The sequence below is a fragment of the Lissotriton vulgaris genome, unplaced genomic scaffold, assembly GCF_964263255.1.
Source record: "Lissotriton vulgaris unplaced genomic scaffold, aLisVul1.2 SCAFFOLD_1160, whole genome shotgun sequence".
NCBI classification, from domain to species: Eukaryota; Metazoa; Chordata; class Amphibia; order Caudata; family Salamandridae; genus Lissotriton; species Lissotriton vulgaris.
Window position 1 is genome coordinate 648,525 of NW_028254497.1, and position 21,821 is coordinate 670,345.

At 46.5% G+C, this 21,821-nt stretch overlaps 1 protein-coding gene across 1 annotated transcript in view; it reads left to right on the top strand.

The window, feature by feature from the left end:
- Positions 1–21,821, top strand: part of LOC147659524 (atypical kinase COQ8A, mitochondrial-like) — a gene marked incomplete at its 3' end in the record, with an annotated part of 394,993 nt that overhangs the window by 308,414 nt on the left and 64,758 nt on the right. The window contains exons 10-11 of the mRNA XM_086951674.1: positions 1,868–1,961; positions 12,182–12,323. Of these exons, the coding sequence (XP_086807800.1) occupies positions 1,868–1,961; positions 12,182–12,323 (236 nt within the window). The remainder of the gene's footprint in view (positions 1–1,867; positions 1,962–12,181; positions 12,324–21,821) is intronic.

Below are 21,821 nucleotides of genomic sequence, written 5' to 3' on the forward strand. Positions count from 1 at the left end.
GTGGAGGGATCCTGCCATGGATATATACACAGTTACAGAACTCGTGTGTGTATGCATGTATGTATGTGTGTGTGTGTGTGTGTGTATGTATGTATATGTATATGTATGTATATGTATATGTATATGTATATGTATATGTATATGTATATGTATATATATATATATATATATATATAATATCAAGGGCTCACGAAGCCCGAAATGTGTCAGTGCTGTTTACCTGTGCCAGTAAATCATCTTGTGGCCAGATCCTGTGGTCCGTCTCCTGTTTTTGCTTCGCCAGTCCGATGGATTTGGAGGAGGCTTACGGAGAGTTTCTGTGTGTGTGTATATATATATATATATGTATGTGTATATATGTATGTATGTATGTGTATATATATATAGATATATGTATGTATGTATGTATGTGTATATATATATGTATGTATATATATATACATACATACATATACACACACACACACAATTTTGTGTGTTTATTTACACATCTGGCTATGCAAAAAGTGGGACAGACCACATATAGAAGACTAAAGGCCTTAGTCTTACTTTTATGTCTGGCCTGTCCCAGTTTTGGGCCTCTCAAAATCTGGTCACCCTATCCTTGCGGTATCGCACAGTCCGAAGGGAGGCAATCACGCAGCCGCTCGCCACCTCCCACCACTGCTGGTGTACTGTGCCATGGGTGGGCGGCTGCATACTCCGGTGGCACAGGGTTATGGCAACGGAGCCACAGGGCTGCGCTGGAGTTTCAGCATGGCACGTCCGCTCACGCCTCGCACCTTCTTTTTCTGTTATTGGTGTTAAATTAGCACCAGTTTTGCTTGTGCTCTTGTCTGAGTAGGTACTGTGTGGTGTGTGTTTCTTATAGTGCAAAAAATTGCGTTAATGCTGCGCAAACTACTTTTAACACATTTTACCAGATTTTTTTAATAATCTGCTACCCACATATTCTAAATGACCCCCAAAGTAGTACGTCTTTCAATGATAAAATGCACCAAATGCTGGTATGACATTTGGAATGTTTTCGTAATCTATTTAGGTTAACTTACTCTTTTAGATCTGGCTATACATAAAGTGGTCTTTGCCTTGTCTCCGCTCAGAGAACTATTGGACTATTTCACTCTTACCGCGTGTTACCAATTTAATGGGGTATCCTTACTCCTTCTAGTAAATGAATGCACAAGGGATTATTCTAACACTGAAAAATAAGCTCAACCCTCCTAAACCTATTCTAAAACGAAAGCAATCGTTTTGTCAGTTCTTACCAGCACTGGCAAAGCCGGTGTGGCAGGCTTTAATGTGATAAACATTTGTGCATACAGTACATGCAAACACCACTTGTGAATGCCCGTGTTTACATTTGTTGGTAGATGAAAGCCAGATCTATTGTTTTTCTCTGTGCTTGTTTTCATACCGCTAAAGGGGTTGCAGACCTGAGCCTCGCATTGTTTTAGCTTGTGCTTTTTCTCCCCTCCCTCGGCACAGGATTGGTGGGCAGTGCAGAGGATTATGCCAAAAGCCAACAGGAATGGATAATAGAACTACGTTTTGGCCGGAAGCTGTACGCCAGACTTCTCTGCCCCCAGTTTTTCAGTGCTTCAGACTGACTTTTATAGGCTGCGCTAGTTTTATTTTTTCCTTTCTTCTTGCCGAGTTTATCATTGTTTTTCATTGTCTGTGGTAGTGTCCAGACGATATTTGACAGAGTTTAGTGGTGTGTTCCTGCAGTGCACAGCGCGGCTCCGTGCAGTGCGTGCCCGGCAGCTGAAATCTGTTTTTATCCAATGCACATCGGACACGGCGTTCGTTGGTTTCGCAAACTCGACCTATTTCCTCAGGGCTTCCTTCTGCTTTTCTGTTGCAGGCCTCTTCCCCGAACACTTGATTGACGTCCTCAGCCGGGAGCTGGCCCTGGAGTGCGATTACAAAAGAGAAGCGGCCTGCGCCAAGAAGTTCAAGTAGGTCAAAGGGGATTTACTGCTTCGACTTCCTTTCTCGGTAGGGATTTGTGGTGCGATTCCATAGTGAAACTTCTAGGGCTCTGATTGGACCTTTGGGGTGACCCGCTTCAGTGCTTGGAGATGGGCCAAAGAAACCTAAACAGTCCAGTGTTTCCACTGTGCTGGCTTCAGTGACCGAGATTGGGGCAGAGCCGATAGTACTGACTGCAGAATTGTGTGTTGCTGGGTGCAGAGCAGATAGCACTGACTGCAGAGCTGTGTGCTGCATGGTGCAGAACCAGTAGTACTGACTGCAGATCTGTGTGCTGCATGGTGCAGAACCAGTAGTACTGACTGCAGAGCTGTGTGCTGCATGGTGCAGAACCAGTAGTACTCACTGCAGATCTGTGTGCTGCGTGGTGCAGAACCAGTAGTACTGACTGCAGATCTGTGTGCTGCATGGTGCAGAACCAGTAGTACTGACTGCAGAGCTGTGTGCTGCATGGTGCAGAACCAGTAGTACTCACTGCAGATCTGTGTGCTGCTTGGTGCAGAACCAGTAGTACTCACTGCAGATCTGTGTGCTGCATGGTGCAGAAGCGATAGTACTGACCGCAGAGCTGTGTGCTGCTAGGTGCAGAGCTGATAGTACTGACTGCAGAGCTGTGTGCTGCTGGGTGCAGTAGCAATAGTACTGACCGCAGAGCTGTGTGCTGCTTGGTCCAGAAGCGATAGTACTGACCGCAGAGCTGTGTGCTGCTGGGTACAGAAGCGATAGTACTGACCGCAGAGCTGTGTGCTGCTGGGTGCAGAAGCGATAGTACTGACTACAGAGCTGTGTGCTGCTGGGTGCAGAAGCAATAGTACTGACTGCAGAGCTGTGTGCTGCATGGTGCAGAACCAGTAGTACTGACTGCAGAGCTGTGTGCTGCTGGGTGCAGAAGCGATAGTACTGACTACAGAGCTGTGTGCTGCTGGGTGCAGAAGCAATAGTACTGACTGCAGAGCTGTGTGCTGCATGGTGCAGAACCAGTAGTACTGACCGCAGAGCTGTGTGCTGCTGGGTGCAGAAGCGATAGTACTGACCGCAGAGCTGTGTGCTGCTGGGTGCAGAAGCGATAGTACTGACTACAGAGCTGTGTGCTGCTGGGTGCAGAACCAGTAGTACTGACTGCAGATCTGTGTGCTGCACGGTGCAGAGCTGATAATATTTACTACAGATCTGTGTGCTGCTTGGTGCAGAACCAGTAGTACTGACTGCAGATCTGTGTGCTGCACGGTGCAGAGCTGATAATATTTACTACAGAGCTGTGTGCTGCGTGGTGCAGAACCAGTAGTACTGACTGCAGATCTGTGTGCTGCGTGGTGCAGAACCAGTAGTACTGACTGCAGATCTGTGTGCTGCATGGTGCAGAACCAGTAGTACTCACTGCAGATCTGTGTGCTGCATGGTGCAGAACCAGTAGTACTCACTGCAGATCTGTACCAGTAGTACTGACTGCAGATCTGTGTGCTGCGTGGTGCAGAACCAGTAGTACTGACTGCAGATCTGTGTGCTGCGTGGTGCAGAACCAGTAGTACTGACTGCAGATCTGTGTGCTGCATGGTGCAGAACCAGTAGTACTGACTGCAGATCTGTGTGCTGCATGGTGCAGAACCAGTAGTACTCACTGCAGATCTGTGTGCTGCATGGTGCAGAACCAGTAGTACTCACTGCAGATCTGTGTGCTGCATGATGCAGAACCAGTAGTACTGACTGCAGATCTGTGTGCTGCGTGGTGCAGAACCAGTAGTACTGACTGCAGATCTGTGTGCTGCGTGGTGCAGAACCAGTAGTACTGACTGCAGATCTGTGTGCTGCATGGTGCAGAACCAGTAGTACTCACTGCAGATCTGTGTGCTGCATGGTTCAGAACCAGTAGTACTCACTGCAGATCTGTGTGCTGCATGGTGCAGAACCAGTAGTACTGACTGCAGATCTGTGTGCTGCATGATGCAGAACCAGTAGTACTGACTGCAGATCTGTGTGCTGCATGGTGCAGAACCAGTAGTACTCACTGCAGATCTGTGTGCTGCATGATGCAGAACCAGTAGTACTGACTGCAGAGCTGTGTGCTGCATGGTGCAGAACCAGTAGTACTGACTGCAGATCTGTGTGCTGCATGGTGCAGAGCTGATAGTACTGACTGCAGAGCTGTGTGCTGCTTGGTGCAGAGCTGATAGTACTGACCGCAGAGCTGTGTGCTGCTGGGTGCAGAAGCGATAGTTCTGACCGCAGAGCTGTGTGCTGCTGGGTGCAGAAGCGATAGTACTGACTGCAGAGCTGTGTGCTGCTGGGTGCAGAAGCGATAGTACTGACTGCAGAGCTGTGTGCTCCATGGTTCAGAACCAGTAGTACTGACTGCAGATCTGTGTGCTGCATGGCGCAGAGCTGATAATATTTACTACAGAGCTGTGTGCTGCATGGTGCAGAACCAGTAGTACTGACTGCAGATATGTGTGCTGCACGGTGCAGAGCTGATAATATTTACTACAGAGCTGTGTGATGCATGGTGCAGAACCAGTAGTACTGACTGCATATCTGTGTGCTGCATGGTGCAGAGCTGATACTGACTGCAGAGCTGTGTGCTGCTTGGTGCAGAGCTGATAGTACTGACTGCAGAGCTGTGTGCTGCTTGGTGCAGACCTGATAGTACTGACTGCAGAGCTGTGTGCTGCTGGGTGCAGTAGCAATAGTACTGACCGCAGAGCTGTGTGCTGCTTGGTGCAGAAGCGATAGTACTGACCGCAGAGCTGTGTGCTGCTGGGTGCAGAAGCTATAGTACTGACTGCAGAGCTGTGTGCTGCTGGGTGCAGAAGCGATAGTACTGACTGCAGAGCTGTGTGCTGCTGGGTGCAGAAGCGATAGTACTGACTGCAGAGCTGGGTGCTGCTGGGTGCAGAAGCGATAGTACTGACTGCAGAGCTGTGTGCTGCATGGTTCAGAGCAGATAGCACTGACTGCAGAGCTGTGTGCTGCTGGGTGCAGAAGCGATAGTACTGACCGCAGAGCTTGGTGCTGCTGGGTGCAGAAGCGATAGTACTGACTGCAGAGCTGTGTGCTGCATGGTTCAGAGCAGATAGCACTGACTGCAGAGCTGTGTGCTGCTGGGTGCAGAAGCGATAGTACTGACTGCAGAGCTGTGTGCTGCATGGTGCAGAACCAGTAGTACTGACTGCATATCTGTGTGCTGCATGGTGCAGAGCTGATAATACTGACTGCAGAGCTGTGTGCTGCTTGGTGCAGAGCTAATAGTACTGACTGCAGAGCTGTGTTCTGCTTGGTGCAGACCTGATAGTACTGACTGCAGAGCTGTGTGCTGCTGGGTGCAGTAGCAATAGTACTGACCGCAGAGCTCTGTGCTGCTTGGTGCAGAAGCGATAGTACTGACCGCAGAGCTGTGTGCTGCTGGGTGCAGTAGCAATAGTACTGACCGCAGAGCTGTGTGCTGCTGGGTGCAGAAGCGATAGTACTGACTGCAGAGCTGTGTGCTGCTGGGTGCAGAAGCGATAGTACTGACTGCAGAGCTGTGTGCTGCTGAGTGCAGAAGCGATAGTACTGACTGCAGAGCTGTGTGCTGCATGGTGCAGAACCAGTAGTACTCACTGCAGATCTGTGTGCTGCGTGGTGCAGAGCTGATAATATTTACTACAGAGCTGTGTGCTGCGTGGTGCAGAACCAGTAGTACTCACTGCAGATCTGTGTGCTGCACGGTGCAGAGCTGATAATATTTACTACAGAGCTGTGTGCTGCGTGGTGCAGAACCAGTAGTACTGACTGCAGATCTGTGTGCTGCGTGGTGCAGAACCAGTAGTACTGACTGCAGATCTGTGTGCTGCATGGTGCAGAACCAGTAGTACTCACTGCAGATCTGTGTGCTGCATGGTGCAGAACCAGTAGTACTCACTGCAGATCTGTGTGCTGCGTGGTGCAGAACCAGTAGTACTGACTGCAGATCTGTGTGCTGCGTGGTGCAGAACCAGTAGTACTGACTGCAGATCTGTGTGCTGCATGGTGCAGAACCAGTAGTACTCACTGCAGATCTGTGTGCTGCGTGGTGCAGAACCAGTAGTACTGACTGCAGATCTGTGTGCTGCATGGTGCAGAACCAGTAGTACTCACTGCAGATCTGTGTGCTGCATGATGCAGAACCAGTAGTACTGACTGCAGAGCTGTGTGCTGCATGGTGCAGAACCAGTAGTACTGACTGCAGATCTGTGTGCTGCATGGTGCAGAGCTGATAGTACTGACTGCAGAGCTGTGTGCTGCTTGGTGCAGAGCTGATAGTACTGACCGCAGAGCTGTGTGCTGCTGGGTGCAGAAGCGATCGTTCTGACCGCAGAGCTGTGTGCTGCTGGGTGCAGAAGCGATAGTACTGACTGCAGAGCTGTGTGCTGCTGGGTGCAGAAGCGATAGTACTGACTGCAGAGCTGTGTGCTGCATGGTTCAGAACCAGTAGTACTGACTGCAGATCTGTGTGCTGCATGGCGCAGAGCTGATAATATTTACTACAGAGCTGTGTGCTGCATGGTGCAGAACCAGTAGTACTGACTGCAGATATGTGTGCTGCACGGTGCAGAGCTGATAATATTTACTACAGAGCTGTGTGATGCATGGTGCAGAACCAGTAGTACTGACTGCATATCTGTGTGCTGCATGGTGCAGAGCTGATACTGACTGCAGAGCTGTGTGCTGCTTGGTGCAGAGCTGATAGTACTGACTGCAGAGCTGTGTGCTGCTTGGTGCAGACCTGATAGTACTGACTGCAGAGCTGGGTGCTGCTGGGTGCAGTAGCAATAGTACTGACCGCAGAGCTGTGTGCTGCTTGGTGCAGAAGCGATAGTACTGACCGCAGAGCTGTGTGCTGCTGGGTGCAGAAGCTATAGTACTGACTGCAGAGCTGTGTGCTGCTGGGTGCAGAAGCGATAGTACTGACTGCAGAGCTGGGTGCTGCTGGGTGCAGAAGCGATAGTACTGACTGCAGAGCTGTGTGCTGCATGGTTCAGAGCAGATAGCACTGACTGCAGAGCTGTGTGCTGCTGGGTGCAGAAGCGATAGTACTGACTGCAGAGCTGTGTGCTGCTGGGTGCAGAAGCGATAGTACTGACTGCAGAGCTGGGTGCTGCTGGGTGCAGAAGCGATAGTACTGACTGCAGAGCTGTGTGCTGCATGGTTCAGAGCAGATAGCACTGACTGCAGAGCTGTGTGCTGCTGGGTGCAGAAGCGATAGTACTGACCGCAGAGCTTGGTGCTGCTGGGTGCAGAAGCGATAGTACTGACTGCAGAGCTGTGTGCTGCATGGTTCAGAGCAGATAGCACTGACTGCAGAGCTGTGTGCTGCTGGGTGCAGAAGCGATAGTACTGACTGCAGAGCTGTGTGCTGCATGGTGCAGAACCAGTAGTACTGACTGCATATCTGTGTGCTGCATGGTGCAGAGCTGATAATACTGACTGCAGAGCTGTGTGCTGCTTGGTGCAGAGCTAATAGTACTGACTGCAGAGCTGTGTTCTGCTTGGTGCAGACCTGATAGTACTGACTGCAGAGCTGTGTGCTGCTGGGTGCAGTAGCAATAGTACTGACCGCAGAGCTCTGTGCTGCTTGGTGCAGAAGCGATAGTACTGACCGCAGAGCTGTGTGCTGCTGGGTGCAGTAGCAATAGTACTGACCGCAGAGCTGTGTGCTGCTGGGTGCAGAAGCGATAGTACTGACTGCAGAGCTGTATGCTGCTGAGTGCAGAAGTGATAGTACTAACTGCAGAGCTGTGTGCTGCTGGGTGCAGAAGCGATAGTACTGACTGCAGAGCTGGGTGCTGCTGGGTGCAGAGCTGATAGTACTGACCGCAGAGCTGTGTGCTGCTGGGTGCAGAAGCGATAGTACTGACCGCAGAGCTGTGTGCTGCTGGGTGCAGAAGCGATAGTACTGACTGCAGAGCTGTGTGCTGCTGGGTGCAGAAGCGATAGTACTGACTGCAGAGCTGTGTGCTGCATGGTTCAGAACCAGTAGTACTGACTGCAGATCTGTGTGCTGCATGGCGCAGAGCTGATAATATTTACTACAGAGCTGTGTGCTGCATGGTGCAGAACCAGTAGTACTGACTGCAGATATGTGTGCTGCACAGTGCAGAGCTGATAATATTTACTACAGAGCTGTGTGATGCATGGTGCAGAGCTGATAATACTGACTGCAGAGCTGTGTGGCGCAGAAGCGATAGTACTGACCGCAGAGCTGTGCTACATGAGCATTTAGGACTGATAGGGCTGCGTGGGATACTTATCCATGCAGAACTAATGGTACTGAATGCGCGGCTGTGATGCCGGTACTGAATGCGCGGCTGTGATGCCGGTACTGAATGCGCGGCTGTGATGCCGGTACTGAATGCATGGCTGTATACCGGTACTGAATGCACGGCTGTGATACCGGTACTGAATGCGCTGCTGTGATATCGGTACTCAATGTGCGGCTCTGATACTTGACCATGCAGAACTAATGGTATTGACTGCTATGCTGAAATACCTGAGCATGAATAACTGATAGTACTGTATGCACAGCTGTGATACCTGACCATGCAGAACTGATAGTACTGAATGCAGAGCTGTGCTACAAGAGTATTTAAGACCGATAGTGCGAAGTGCACAGCTGTGTTAATTGGTAATGTAGAACTAACAGTACTGAATGCACTCTGTGATACTAGTACTGAATGCATGGCTGTTTTTTGGGTCGGAATCAGTTGACTGTTGTATGGGGCATGGTAGGACTAACGCAGGTGCTCTACCGTGATGCAAGTGTTACTGTAGAAGGCGTCCACCCTAAACAGATAATGAGGCAATTGCCTTTGTACATTAGGTTAATGTGCCTGATGCTATTCTAAAGGAGAGGTAGGTCCTCTCTTAATATATTCTTTGGTACTCTGCAGTATTTGTTTATTGGTAGGAAACTTACACCAGGCCCTGATGAATGCCCAAAACCGCCCGGCTCAAATATAAGGGCAGAAACCTGTTGGCAATTTCACTCAGTCACACGTAATGGTCATATGACCACACCTTATGGTTTTTAAATAAGCTTAGGATTCCAACTTAGTAAAACATACTTTGCAAGCTGGATCTAAGTTTTATCTAGAAAAAAAAGTAATTTCTAAGAACTCCCTCAGGCCAGCCCCACCCTGAGTTAGAGTTCGCCTTGGTAGTACAACCTCACTAGGGAGGGACGAGGTGGCAAATGGAGCATGTCACATTACGTGAGTGAGCTCACCTCGTCCAATTCTTGGAATTGCCTTGTTTTACCTGGAGGGAGTGTAGCAATAGGTGGTGAGACTGACATTAGCTATAGGTGTGCCAAGAAAATGGATCCACGCACCAGTAGAGGTGTCGCACTACTTTTTGTGTGTTGATGGTTTCTCTGAGGCAGGCGTGAACCCAGTAGTGCCTTTTTCTTTCTCTCTGCATGTTAATTGGTGATTGTGTTACTTGGCCATGCAGAAATAATGGTACTGAATGCTCGGCTGTAATACGGGACCATGCAGAACTGATAGTACTGGATGCACAGCTCTGATTCATGGGCATGTAGAATTGATAGTCCCGAATGCACAGCTGTTATTCCTGGCCATGGAGAACTAATAATACCGACTACTTGGCTGATACAAGGGCATGTAGAACTAATGGTCCTGAATGTACACATCTGGTAAATGGGCATGTAGCACTGAATGTACAGCTGTAATACACATGCATGTAGAACTAATGGTACTGAATGCACAACGGTGCTACATGGGATTGTAAAACGAATGGAATTGAATGTGCAGATGTGATACTTGACTATGCATAGCTAATGGTACTGGATGCACAGCTTTGCTGCCTGAGCATGTCCAACAACTGATAGTAAATGCACAGCTGGGATGCATGTTAGTTCAGAACTATTGGCACCTAAAGCTTGGATCCTAGACATGCAGAAGAGATGATATTCAGTGCACAGCGGTGATAAGGCGTGAACAGCTGATAGCACTGAACACAGCTGTGATAAATGGGCATGCAAAACTAGTAGTACTGAATGTACAAATGATAGTACTGAATACATGGTAGTGCTACATAAGCATACAGAAATAACAGTGCTGAATACATGGCTCTGTGGTACATGGAAATGTAGAACGTGTGATTCTAAAAGCAGAAATGATGAAATGCATGTTATTTCAGAACTGATAGTACTGTATGCTTGTCTCGAATACATGGACATTCAGAAATGAATGCGCAACTATGATCTATGGCTGTGCAGAACTGATACTACTGAATGCACGGCTGTAATACAAGGGTTTGTAGAATTGATGGTACTGATTGCACTGCTGTAATTCATGTGCATGCAGAACCAATAGTGCTGAATACACTGTTGTGATTCTTGGGCTTCTAGAACTCATAGCGCTAAATATAGGTCTGTCAAACATGGTTGTGCCGAACTGTAAGTGCTGAATGCTCTGCTGTTGTAGTATTTCCACAAGCTTGTGTTGTTACCATTGCCACATGGGTCATACTCTCACATAACTTACCCAAGAGAAGAAAACCGGGTTTGCAATGCAGATTTATACAGTGTTACGGGCAGTTGGATGAGTCACTGTGCTTGAATGTATAAAAATAAGTTCTCTTGCTGTTTATTCGCGAATTCTTTCCACCTCCCTTACCACTCACAGGACATTGTTGGTTTCAGTCCTCTGGTCCTCAGATGTGTCCTGCAGCATCTTCCTTAGTATCCTTCATTTGGACTAATGTGGTTTTCTCTCAGGCGTTCTTTTCAGAAACATTAATAGAATATTGATTTGGAGCTCTACCCCTCAACTCCAGTTTGCAGTCGTTTGACTCTACAGCAATTTGTGTGCCATTGGATAATGTATACACATAAGCTTTAAGTTTGGAAGCAAACTAAGACCACTCCATAATCCTGTGCCCCATAAAATGTCTACACTATTGAAAAATATCTGCCAGGATTTATGGCCCAAATAGTTTCAGATTAGACAAGTGTACAGCTTAGTGGCTATGTGGGTTGGTACCAGCATGACTGTTAAACTTTCAGTGGTGGATAACGAGGGGATAGCTGAAACTCCTCAGGCTTCAGCATTGAAGAACACTGGTGTTCTTTGTAGCAACAATCTTGTAACTGTTTACCACGACGCAGAAGGCACAAATATGGTCTACGAAAATAAATCGCCTCAGAAGGCATCCTGGTGTACAAAGCTTCGTGGAGAAGCTTCTTTAAAGAGAACTCAAAAACAGACCTTAAATATGAGCTGCTCTGTGGAGCATGAGACCTACCTAACAGCTACGAGAGGGACGATAGTGCGAACCATGCCCAGTACTCAGATGAAATCTTCTACGTTGTTGCACAATGATCCCCTTCAGTGAAGATTTGGTCGAAGAAGAGTTCATCTTCCATAAAGACAGATGAAGTTATATCAAGGCCTGTCTTTACCTTGAAACGGTCTACCTGAACAGGTTGCTCTTAATCATTTTATTACATGTACTTGGAATTTCAAGGTTTAATCAACTATCAAGAAATTAACTGGCAGAATTTCAGAGGTACGGGCACAGGCCAATAGTGACTTTCAAGAAATCATCATTTTTTACTACCAGAAGGGTTGACTCTCCCAACGGGTAAAAGTAAAGAACAGCAATGACCATAGTCGGGTCCCGTGAGATCTATTTGCTTAAGAAACTTGATGAAGTTATTTGTACTGCATAAGCCTTTACATAAGATCATTGAGCGCATGAACAGAGCATAAATAAAATATTTGTTCCCCCAGTAGATCTTCCCTGAACCCTGTCGTTTTCTAATGAAGTACCCAAGTAAAATGGCGCATAAGAGGAGTTTTGATATTGTGTGATGTCATAAGGTTACTTGAGGTGTGTGTATGTCTAAAAGATTGTTCTGCCAAATGTGTAAAACTCCAGAAAATAAGTGCTGGAGAACCATTGTCTGAGGGAAACACCCTTTTCTTTGCACCCTTAAATAGTGTACTAATCTGAATAGATGAATATGCTGTGTTGGAAAGAATTGTTAACTAGATGGACAAGTTCTTGTTTGCATCATAGCCTTATTGACTACCAATCTACCTTGATTTCAGGTATTGTCATTAAAATTGGTTTGATTTCCAAAGAAACTTCACTTTTGTTGCAGTTCATCATTTACAGTTAGTTTTCTTTTTTTCTTTTTCTTCTTCAGGGAGTTACTGAAGGATCATCCCTTCTTTTATGTACCTGCTGTAGTCGATGAACTCTGTAGTCCACATGTCCTTACAACAGAGCTAGTGTCTGGTTTTCCATTGGACCAAGCAGAAGGGCTGAGCCAAGAAATCCGAAATGAGGTATTTCAGAGTACTTTTGATGCCTATGTTATGCTGGTTCAAAAAAGAAAAGTACCATATAACATGACCTTCCCCGTAAGGTTATTGTAACAACGATGGGGGTGGGGGAGCGTGGTTGAAACGGTGGCTACGAAAAAACTGTTGAAAGTTATTACTTTTTGCGTTATCTACTAGCCTTTATCAAAGAACTTTCCATTATACCGTGAAGAAAGATGTGAAATATACACAAGTTGTATTCACTGATGGAAGCAGTTTTGCAAGGTTTGTGCAGGGTCACTTATTGAGGCATAAGGCCCATTTGACTGTCAGTGCTGTGCAATAAATGGGAAAACATAGTCCAGCACCCCCTTAACCTGGTCCTGGGGAAGGGAGTTTGGTATTGTGCCGAGCGTGCAAATTGTTGCGTGAAAGTGGGGCATGTATGTGGGGTAGAAGTTTCTCTTTCCTTACCTTAAAACTCAATACAAATGTATACATATGAGGATAAGTATTAAATATGGCTTAACAAGTAAGTGTGCCACTTTATTTTATGAATCATATCCTCGCCACGGCTCAGGATATGGTACCTCGAAGCAGAACCTTATCCTTACAAGTGCACAGTTGGAATTCACAATTGTGTTGCAAATTTATTAAAAGCCTTATTCTCCTACATTTCAAGTGGCCACATGTACATTTTCAGTGATAAAACACAAAAATTAGGGGGGGTGGCTATTGATCTGAAATACATTCGCCACAGCATTTAAGGGTCATGGCCAGATCCATGAACCTTTTTTGCACCCAGAGGCAATCGCATCTTGCAGTCTTTTTTTCATATTTTCCTCACCTGTTCGCCAAAAGGGAACTGTGGATGGAACCATTTTCTTTCTTTTTCTGCTTCCTGTCCTTGTGTTTCTTCTCCCTGCCCGGTTAGGTGTTTTTAGTTGTTTACACTGGTGGCAGCCAAGCCTTGGATGTAGCTGTGTTAAAAGATGTAGAAAGTCACTCACTGGAATACTTCACAATACAATTAATTTCAAAAGGGATGTCTGATATAACCGTTTGGAATTTAATTTAAAATATGTTTAATAACCAGGCTGAAATGTATGCAAAAGTGTTTTGCCTGATATTTTAAAGAAATGTCTTTCTGAACTGTTACATTTTTGTTACAAAGAAATTTAGAAGGACAAATTAGGTCCTAGCTGAGACAGAAAGAAATTGAATCCACCATTGAAAAGGGTCAAAAGATATGAACACACTTGGAATAAGGTGCATGCTTCCCCTACATTACCTTTAGACAGGTTGAGCACATGGCTTTGTTTGTGGAATAAACATTGGCCTATTGAAGAGTAATTTCACAATATGCTCACATTTGATTCTGCCAAGGATAAACTTTGCGGCTAGCAATTTATCAATCTTTGTGCTTCATTAAAATTTGGTTTGATTCAGGCTTAAATGTGAAATTTTTTTAACATAACCATGCCATTAAAATAATTTTTAAACCTGAACATGCAGGAAATATTTGGCAATCAACTGAAAGCTATGTGGGGTGCAATTTGTATTTATTTAGAATCATTTACCTGGAATAAATACCCAAAACTGTGAGCTGTTTTCATTACCGTCTAGTACCTGACCTGAGAATTGCACCTTCTTTTCTCCTCACTTGTAGAAACAGTTGCTTGCTGAAATATTTAAAAAGTCACAGCACTTCTGTTTTTTCCTTTTATCCACTTTTAATCCTCCTTCTTAAAGGTTTTACCATGCGCAAGTGTTTGAATTCTAGTTTCACATTATGATCTTTCCATGGGAAGTCCAAATGATTGCTCTAGGACATGTTATTTTGTCACACAAGGCCTGGAGGTAATAGGGGTTGAGGGGGAGTAGGGGCCGACGAAACCAGATGACTAGAAACCTAGCATCATTTTTAGGCAAGGGTGAGTGAATTCCACCCTTTCTGATGTCATACAGAATTTGAATAGCTATGTTAACACCTGGGTCAGGTGTGGTTGGTTTTCTCTTGCGTTGTTGTATGTCGCCACAATGTATCTGCATTTCCAGGTTTCCAAATGTTTGGCTTATGGGGTCGAGATTAGCTTTATCCTCCATTTGGGTGTTCCTCCATAAATTAAAGTCTCCTTAATGTTGGGTTCGTTTACAGGAGCACCTGCGGCCCAGTGACTTGTAGAAGAAAGTAAAGAGGCAACAGTAATTTGGGAAAAAGGCCCATCGCAAATTCCCAGCACATGCAAGGCTGCCTCTGTATGGGTGTGCAGTTAATTGTAAGGCTGAACTTCCAGTTCCGAAAAGCTTTGAACTGAAACGGATGTTGTTGGCCAGCCATTGCTCCCGGAACTGCTTTAGTGTATCCTGGGCCATGACCAGCCTTCACGAAACAATGCCTCTGCCCGTTAGTCAAATTGTAGGTGTGACCCAAGGTGTAGTAACTCAACCATACCATGGTGCTTGTACCCATAATTGATTAGATGGGAAGTCCTTTACACCATTGTGGCTGTCGGCGATCTATAAATATAAGTCCTACAAGCTTGGACTTCTCTTTAGCTCTCTGCTCGTCCATTCTTTCCAGTTGGGCATAGATTCCCAATCCCCATTGCTGGCAACTGTCTTGTGATCCAGCCTAAATGTCCACTAGTTCCCCAGTGTCTGTCCCTTGCAGTTTGAGCTCATTGCCATCCATCACTAATCCAAAAACCATTGGGCAACATCTTGTATGGATATGGGTTGTGGCTCTTTGTAGCAATACCTTCCTGCTCCTTGGTGCAGGATAATTTCCTGCATAAATATTCATTTCTCTGATCCTCTGCCCCCACCTCCCTCTTCAAGCTGGCTGTGCGCACAGTGTGCTAGCCTTGCAGAAGAATTATTTTTCACTGATAGGCCCCTGAAAAACGTGGATTTCACGCCAACTCATTGTTTAATAACTGCATCTTTCATCTACCTCACGTAAAGAGCTCTCTTGTCTAAGACTAGAGCAGAAGATTTTGCACGGCTTCTGCACTTCATTTACTAACTAAGGTTCTTTGCTTATGGAACACTAATCTTCATCTTAAATCTGAGGTAGTGGAAGTGGCGAGGAAGGCCTTAATCCACTAAGGCAATTTAGAGAAACTAGTGTATTTGTATCTGGTACTATGTCTTTGTGAATAACCTTAATGCCTGGGCATTAACAAGAGTTATTGTCCTTCCTTCACTTATTAATAATATATAAACCACATCCGCCTTTTGTCTTGATTTTCCATACTGAATCCCACCAAAACATTATTGTCCCAGACAAATGGTGGCAGTGAGCGGACTAAATGCTGGCAGCACACCCTGTTGTTTGTTGACACTGAGCATACCCAGCCTTTTCTGCCCTGTGAGATTCCTGTGCTGAGCTTCTTTGTAATGTGCAGTTGTTCTGCGTGTGTAGCTCAGGTTTTCATAGAATATGATTTTTAACTTTACTTTAGATTTTAACTTTACTGTTTACATTTTAATGTTCTCATAGCATGTAAAGTACATCACTTTAAATTTCCCAGATCAATGTTAAAACATATTCTCAATTGTCAACTAGGTGTTCTGGTTTGTTGAAGACTGAATATCTGTAATTAACAGAGTTGCTGAAGTCTTCGTACAAGCTTTTGTTTTCATATGCAGTTTTAATACTGATGTTGGACATAGCCAGGAATTGAGAGCAACATATTTAGTTTTTATTCCAGTGTGGATCACATTTAAGCCCTGTGCCTACATGGCTGGAGAATAAATCTATTGCAGCAAATCTACTCCGTTTCTGCTGCTCAACTCTCTAACAGGGTGAAAATGTGAACGTCCTTGAAAAGCATTTGCCAGCTATGCTTGTGTGATAATCTGCAGCTGCTAATTTGGAACAGGAGAACTCAATTGCAACTTCAAGTGCTGCTAGATGCCAGATATAGTTCACTGTCCAAGGGCTTAATGTAGGACAAGGAGCTAGGAAAACACATGACGTGAACTAAATGAACCATCCAAGTCTTATGAGATAAGTAATCTGCAAATAGAATGACAAAAAAAACACTTCAATGTATTTGCCTCAAAGTTTGAACTTTTTTCAATAAGTTATCTGCCTACATTAGGCAGAATGTTGGTAATAAGAACACGGTTTATTGGCAGCTTAATTGAGTTGTTTTCAAAGGTGTAGCCCTGATCTAGTGAGCTATGCCAGAGCAGATTTTGTGAGACTCTTAGCTGTGACAGAGCATCAATTTATGAAATTCCACTCCTCTTAGGCATGAGTTGTCCATGTTACAGCACACAGATTTACTGGGTGAAAGAATGGATTTATAGTGACTGGAAAATGTGCCTTTTAAGACCACTTTGGGAACCGGCTGCATTGTAGCCTGGACCAGTGTTCCAGGCCCCGCTCAACTCTCAGCCATGGCACACTGGGACAAGACTAGTCTTCCCACTCCCATCTCACTACCACTCTCGCCCAGCAGCAGGCGACCTTTCCAGAGCAAATGATAAATGTGAGCAATAATATGCACAGAAAAGGTCTACTGTGCGTAATTCCTCCTTGAAAATCGGGTCTGCGTTGTCATTCTGCACTCAAGGGCGAAAACACTCTGAATTGCATGATGCTGATGGGTATTACCATATACTACCGGTTTTTACAAGTGGGAGTTTCCCATGGCGCCAGCACTGTGCAACTCAGTCGGATTACACAAGTTTTGGAAGTAGAAAGGTAGTTTCAGGATTTGAATGCCTTGTGAGACTGTGCACAACCGCAAACATACCTGTTAAAGGCTATTTACCAACTCCTCTTCAGTCTCTTTCCGTATTCGGAAAGGTTGGAAATGTATTCCTGACAAAGCACAAGTAAGGCTTCTATTGGTGGGGAAGAAGAGGGTGAAGAGAAAGTGATTTATAGTTGCTTAGCAGATTTTACATGAGCAAATATGCATGTGCATATTTACTCAGGAGAAATGGATATTAGAAAAGTTTCCTAGGGGTACAGTTTCCAGGCCTACATTGATAAACTTTTGAGTTCCTAAAAGACGCAAATCTGTAGGTTTACTTGCTCTGCATACTCCTGTCATCTAGTGTTCAACGTGTGCAACTTGTTTTTCTTCAAAGAAGTCTTTGGAGTCACAAGATATAGTGACTCCTCCTATGAATGGCACTTGCACGAACATCCGCTTCCTTGTTAGATTTTTTTAAATTGTGTTTTGCTGCCTGGTTCAGATGTGCGTCCATTGAGCTCTAGATGGCCACCTTGTGGTGTTAGTGGTCTGTGGTTCTCAGTTCATCCTCTCCCGTTGGCTCAGACAATCATCAATTGTGGATTATCGTTGCTACCTTTATCAGACTCTGCAATTGGGTTCTTTTTGATGCCCCTCTCGAGGTCCCTGCCCCTATCGGTACATTCTGATCCATTTTCTTCTTCAAGAATTCAGACTCCGTAATGGAAAGGACTATCTTCAGTACTGTCCAGAGTGTCATACGAAATACCCCTGGACAGATCACCAAGTCTGCAACACTTGTCTCTGGAGCGTGATAAGGCCTTCTGCTCCTGCTACCTTACCTTCAACTACAAAGACCCTCTGAAACCAGTCAGATTGACGTCGCGCTCTACGTACCATGACACAGTGGCAGGGCGACACCCCTGACCTCGTCGGAGACCATGCCATTGAGGGGGAACGAGGGACCTCAGATGAGCAGCCCTTCTACTTTAACCCTGAGCTGAGCTCTAACTTGGTGTCAAGACAGAGGAGCCGCAGATTCAGGAGGTACATCCATGACAAAATGTCGACCGTGAGTACATCACCCCTCCCTTCACTACTGCCCCAACATTAAACACAGGCCAAACTCTTGGCCGATAAGGTTGTGCATTAAGCCGCGAAGCCCAGCGCCAGGCTTCCAGTCTGCCACTCTGAAGGTCATGGATTTCACGGACAGAAGGCCTTTGATCCAACTCAAAGCCAGTCACCGGCGCCAAAACAGCCGCACCAGATCTGGGCTCTGGCTCTGCCAATTATTATTATTATTATTCGAATTTGTAAAGCGCGCGGTTACTCAACAGAGTGCCCCGGCGCTGGCAGTCTCCCGCATCCAGGGCAGACAGGACCCGAGTGAGCATGAGAATTTTGAATTTCTCATTCTTGAGGAAGAAATGAAGAGGGCGCAGGTCTAGTACAGGACGAAGACCGCCATCCATTTTGGGAACCAGGAAGTAGCGGAAATAGCAACCTTGACCCACTTCTGGCATCTGCAGCCTCTGTAGCTCCCTAGGCCTAGAGAGCTGTCAATTCCTGTCGGGGAAGGGATAGGTGGTCCTCCGTCAGCATGTTCGAAGAAGGTGGTACCGAGGGAAGGGAGTCGCCCCATTAGACTATCTTCAAAGCCCACCGGTTTGACGTTCTAGACGACCAGTTGAACGCCTGGAGATAATTCAAAAGGTAAGGATTCTGCGGCTAGAAGTCTGCCAGATGGGAGTATGCTGAGCATGTGAATCTTCAGCACTAAATGCCAGAAACAGATGCTTACAGCGTAAGTAACATTTTCTCTCTGATGGATACTACTAACTGCAGATTCCTACTCTTAAGAATATTCCTCAGTCACCAGACTTCATCTGGAGGTTTTCATGGTTGTGCTGCTGTGTACCACTAGGTGCTGGAGTGGATCGATGCTACCCGGAAGTGATGGAGCAGAGCAGCCTATAGGTGTCACCCATGTGCGTTGTCTGTTCCTTTCTTGCCATGTCTTCGTCGGCTGATCCTGAGCTCCACTCCCTTTGGTCGGTGGACAAATTCTTCTCAGTGCGCAAGAGGATGTATTCACCGAGACTACAGGGTTCAAACTGTGCTGTGACTATTAGAAGCAGATGTTTGTGACTGGCACGCTTGAGGTCTGCCACTGGTGTTTGGACTAGGTGCATGACTCATGCACCAGAAGATGACATGAGAGTGTGAAGTGAAACTGTACATCTCCAAACACCAAAAGAAGTCACAGACCTCTCTAAAGTCCTATTCCAAGTCAAGGGAGCAAACTAGTTCTGGCTCTCAAGGCCACATGTCCTCTTCCCAATGGAAGTTATCCAGTAAGTCAATATTCCAAAATAAGTAAGACGATTGGGACTAAACTGCATCCGGCCACTCAGTCCAGAGAGCAGTCAGGAGAGCGTCATGATGCCACCAGATCTCGCACCCTATCCCTGAGTGCTTTGCAGATTCTTTCACTGGTCCCATTGCATCTCAAATTTCCCAGGCCATCAGCGACACTGTATCAGACTATGAATATTTGTGACATTTTGCGGTGTGCATTTGGGCCTAGAAATCCACAGAGGCCTCCAGCCGGGTTACGGACTGCAGATCCATCGTCGGTGCCATCTATGTCCCTCGAACCAACTTGGGTTTTGCATCATTCCTGTGTAAACTTTCATTCCAGCCCCTAGATTTACGCAGTCCCATCTGGAGATCCTGCCCCTGCCAACTGTCTGACCTCGATCCGAATCTGCTTAGAATGCAACCAAAGTAATGCCTTTCCTCCACCCCAGCATACCCAGGCCCGGTTTGCTCGAATTCTGACATAACCCTCTGTTGCGGGGCGGGTCGGGCAGAAGGAACCGACGCAGAGGCAGTTGTGGTATGCTAAAGGGAGGGCTTTTTTTTTATAAACACTCGTCTCTTTCTGCTTGTCAGTCTTTCCCGGGCGAACACCGCTGGGTCCGTCCTGGTCTGATGTGGGGGCTCCAGGCTCTTGAGGGGGTCTTCAGCAGCAAGGTTATCGTCTCGGATGGTTCCGGTGTTGTTAGCCAAAAGAAACAGAAACCAAGGATTTAGGACAACCGTCCTATTGCTTTAGCTTTACACCAGGGACCGGGAGTGAGGAAAACAGAGTGCTCAGGTGCTCCAGGGTTTCTAGTGAGGGAGGGGGTTTGAGGAGGACCGGTGCTAGTGTTTGGGAGGACGGTTCTTTACACTTTTTACAAATATGTACAAGAAAGACTGTACACATGCGGTGGGGTGTTTTACAAAGGAGGGGGTTGGCGTCTCCCCACCCAACCCGCTACTTTCCCCCGTACCTGCTCAAGCCACGCTCCTCCCGCGGGAACGTGGCGGGCGGCTCGTAGAGACGTTGGCCTCCTGGCTTGTCGCCGACGCTCCTCCGATCTACGCCTCTCTCGTCCACCTCATCTCCTTCCTCCTGTCTCGCTGTTCTCCTTTCCACTCTCTCCTCTTCCGCACCTTCCACCTCCATGGAAACGCCGTCCACCGACTTCCTGGTTCCGCTCATTCTTGACGGGACCTGCGTGATGACGTCAGATGGAGGAGGCGGGGCCGGGTTAAAGGAGCCGAGTACTATTCAGTCGTCTCAGTCGTCCTCCTGACCCCAAAGGTGCCGTCCGTCCTGGATCAACTCGTCATCCGCTAATGGAGGAGATTGCTGCGTAGAGGGGACAGAGGTTGGTGAGAGGGGGACGGCGGACCACCAGTCCCGCAGTCCCTCAGGTGTCTCGTCTGTCCGCCACACCCAGTCACACCCTCCCTGTCCCACGATGCCTTCCTCACAGGCTTCATAACCTTTTTATTATGGACTCCGAACCACCTGACAGTAACACTTGTGATGATGGGGGTCATTTATGACCACATTACGATGAGGATAATGATTTGTACATGGGCTTTCAGGAGGCCCATTTGCTGGTTACATGCCAGGTCGCAGGTTTGGAGTCTTTCTTTGGACCCCCTATGGAGGAGACTACACCCTTTGGTGTGGTGATTATATGGGCAGCTGAAGTCCTGGACCTACAGTTGAAGTCGATACCAGTGTCCTTGCCAAGACCAACCTCATCTAAGCCATTACTTGTTTTTAATGATACCCTGACTTGGCACCCTTATGGGTACTTGGATGAAGCTGGGCTCTTGCCCACAGGTGAACAGGCACGTGGCATTTCTGGAGAAGTGCAGGCATCTTTAGTGCTTATGCATTTTGATGGGTCATGCCTCTTTGGAGAAATGGCTGGTTCAGCCCTTGCATGCTTTAAAGAAAGCAGCAAAACTGCCTTACCCGAGGGCAAGTAACTTGTTCAACAGTGTTGCACAATAGTTTAGCAAACCCCTTAATCAATCTGCAGGTTTTTGTTTACATTTTACACCAATCTTGCCTCTCTTATTGTCATGTTTTTGCATGTACTTGCACATAATCTGGGAGAAGTCTGGGAACATTCGAACATTTGTGAAGATGGTTCTTATACTGGAACCACAGTCAGTGATGCAAGCAGATCTCGGAGCTTAGTGTTTTGCCTTTGTCATCTCCTTATGGACATATAGGGCAAAAGGACATCAAGTCAAACAACATTATTTTGGTTATGTCTATATGTGTTCTTACTGAAATACCAATTAATATTCAGTGCTTTCAAGTTACCAAGAAAAGAAACCGATAAAGCAGTAGGTCCGGAAAGGCCTGAGCAAGCAGATCAGGGGATCAGATTTCTCAGAAGCAGGAGCCTTTACACACCCATATGGATGTCATGCTTCATTGGGCAGCTTC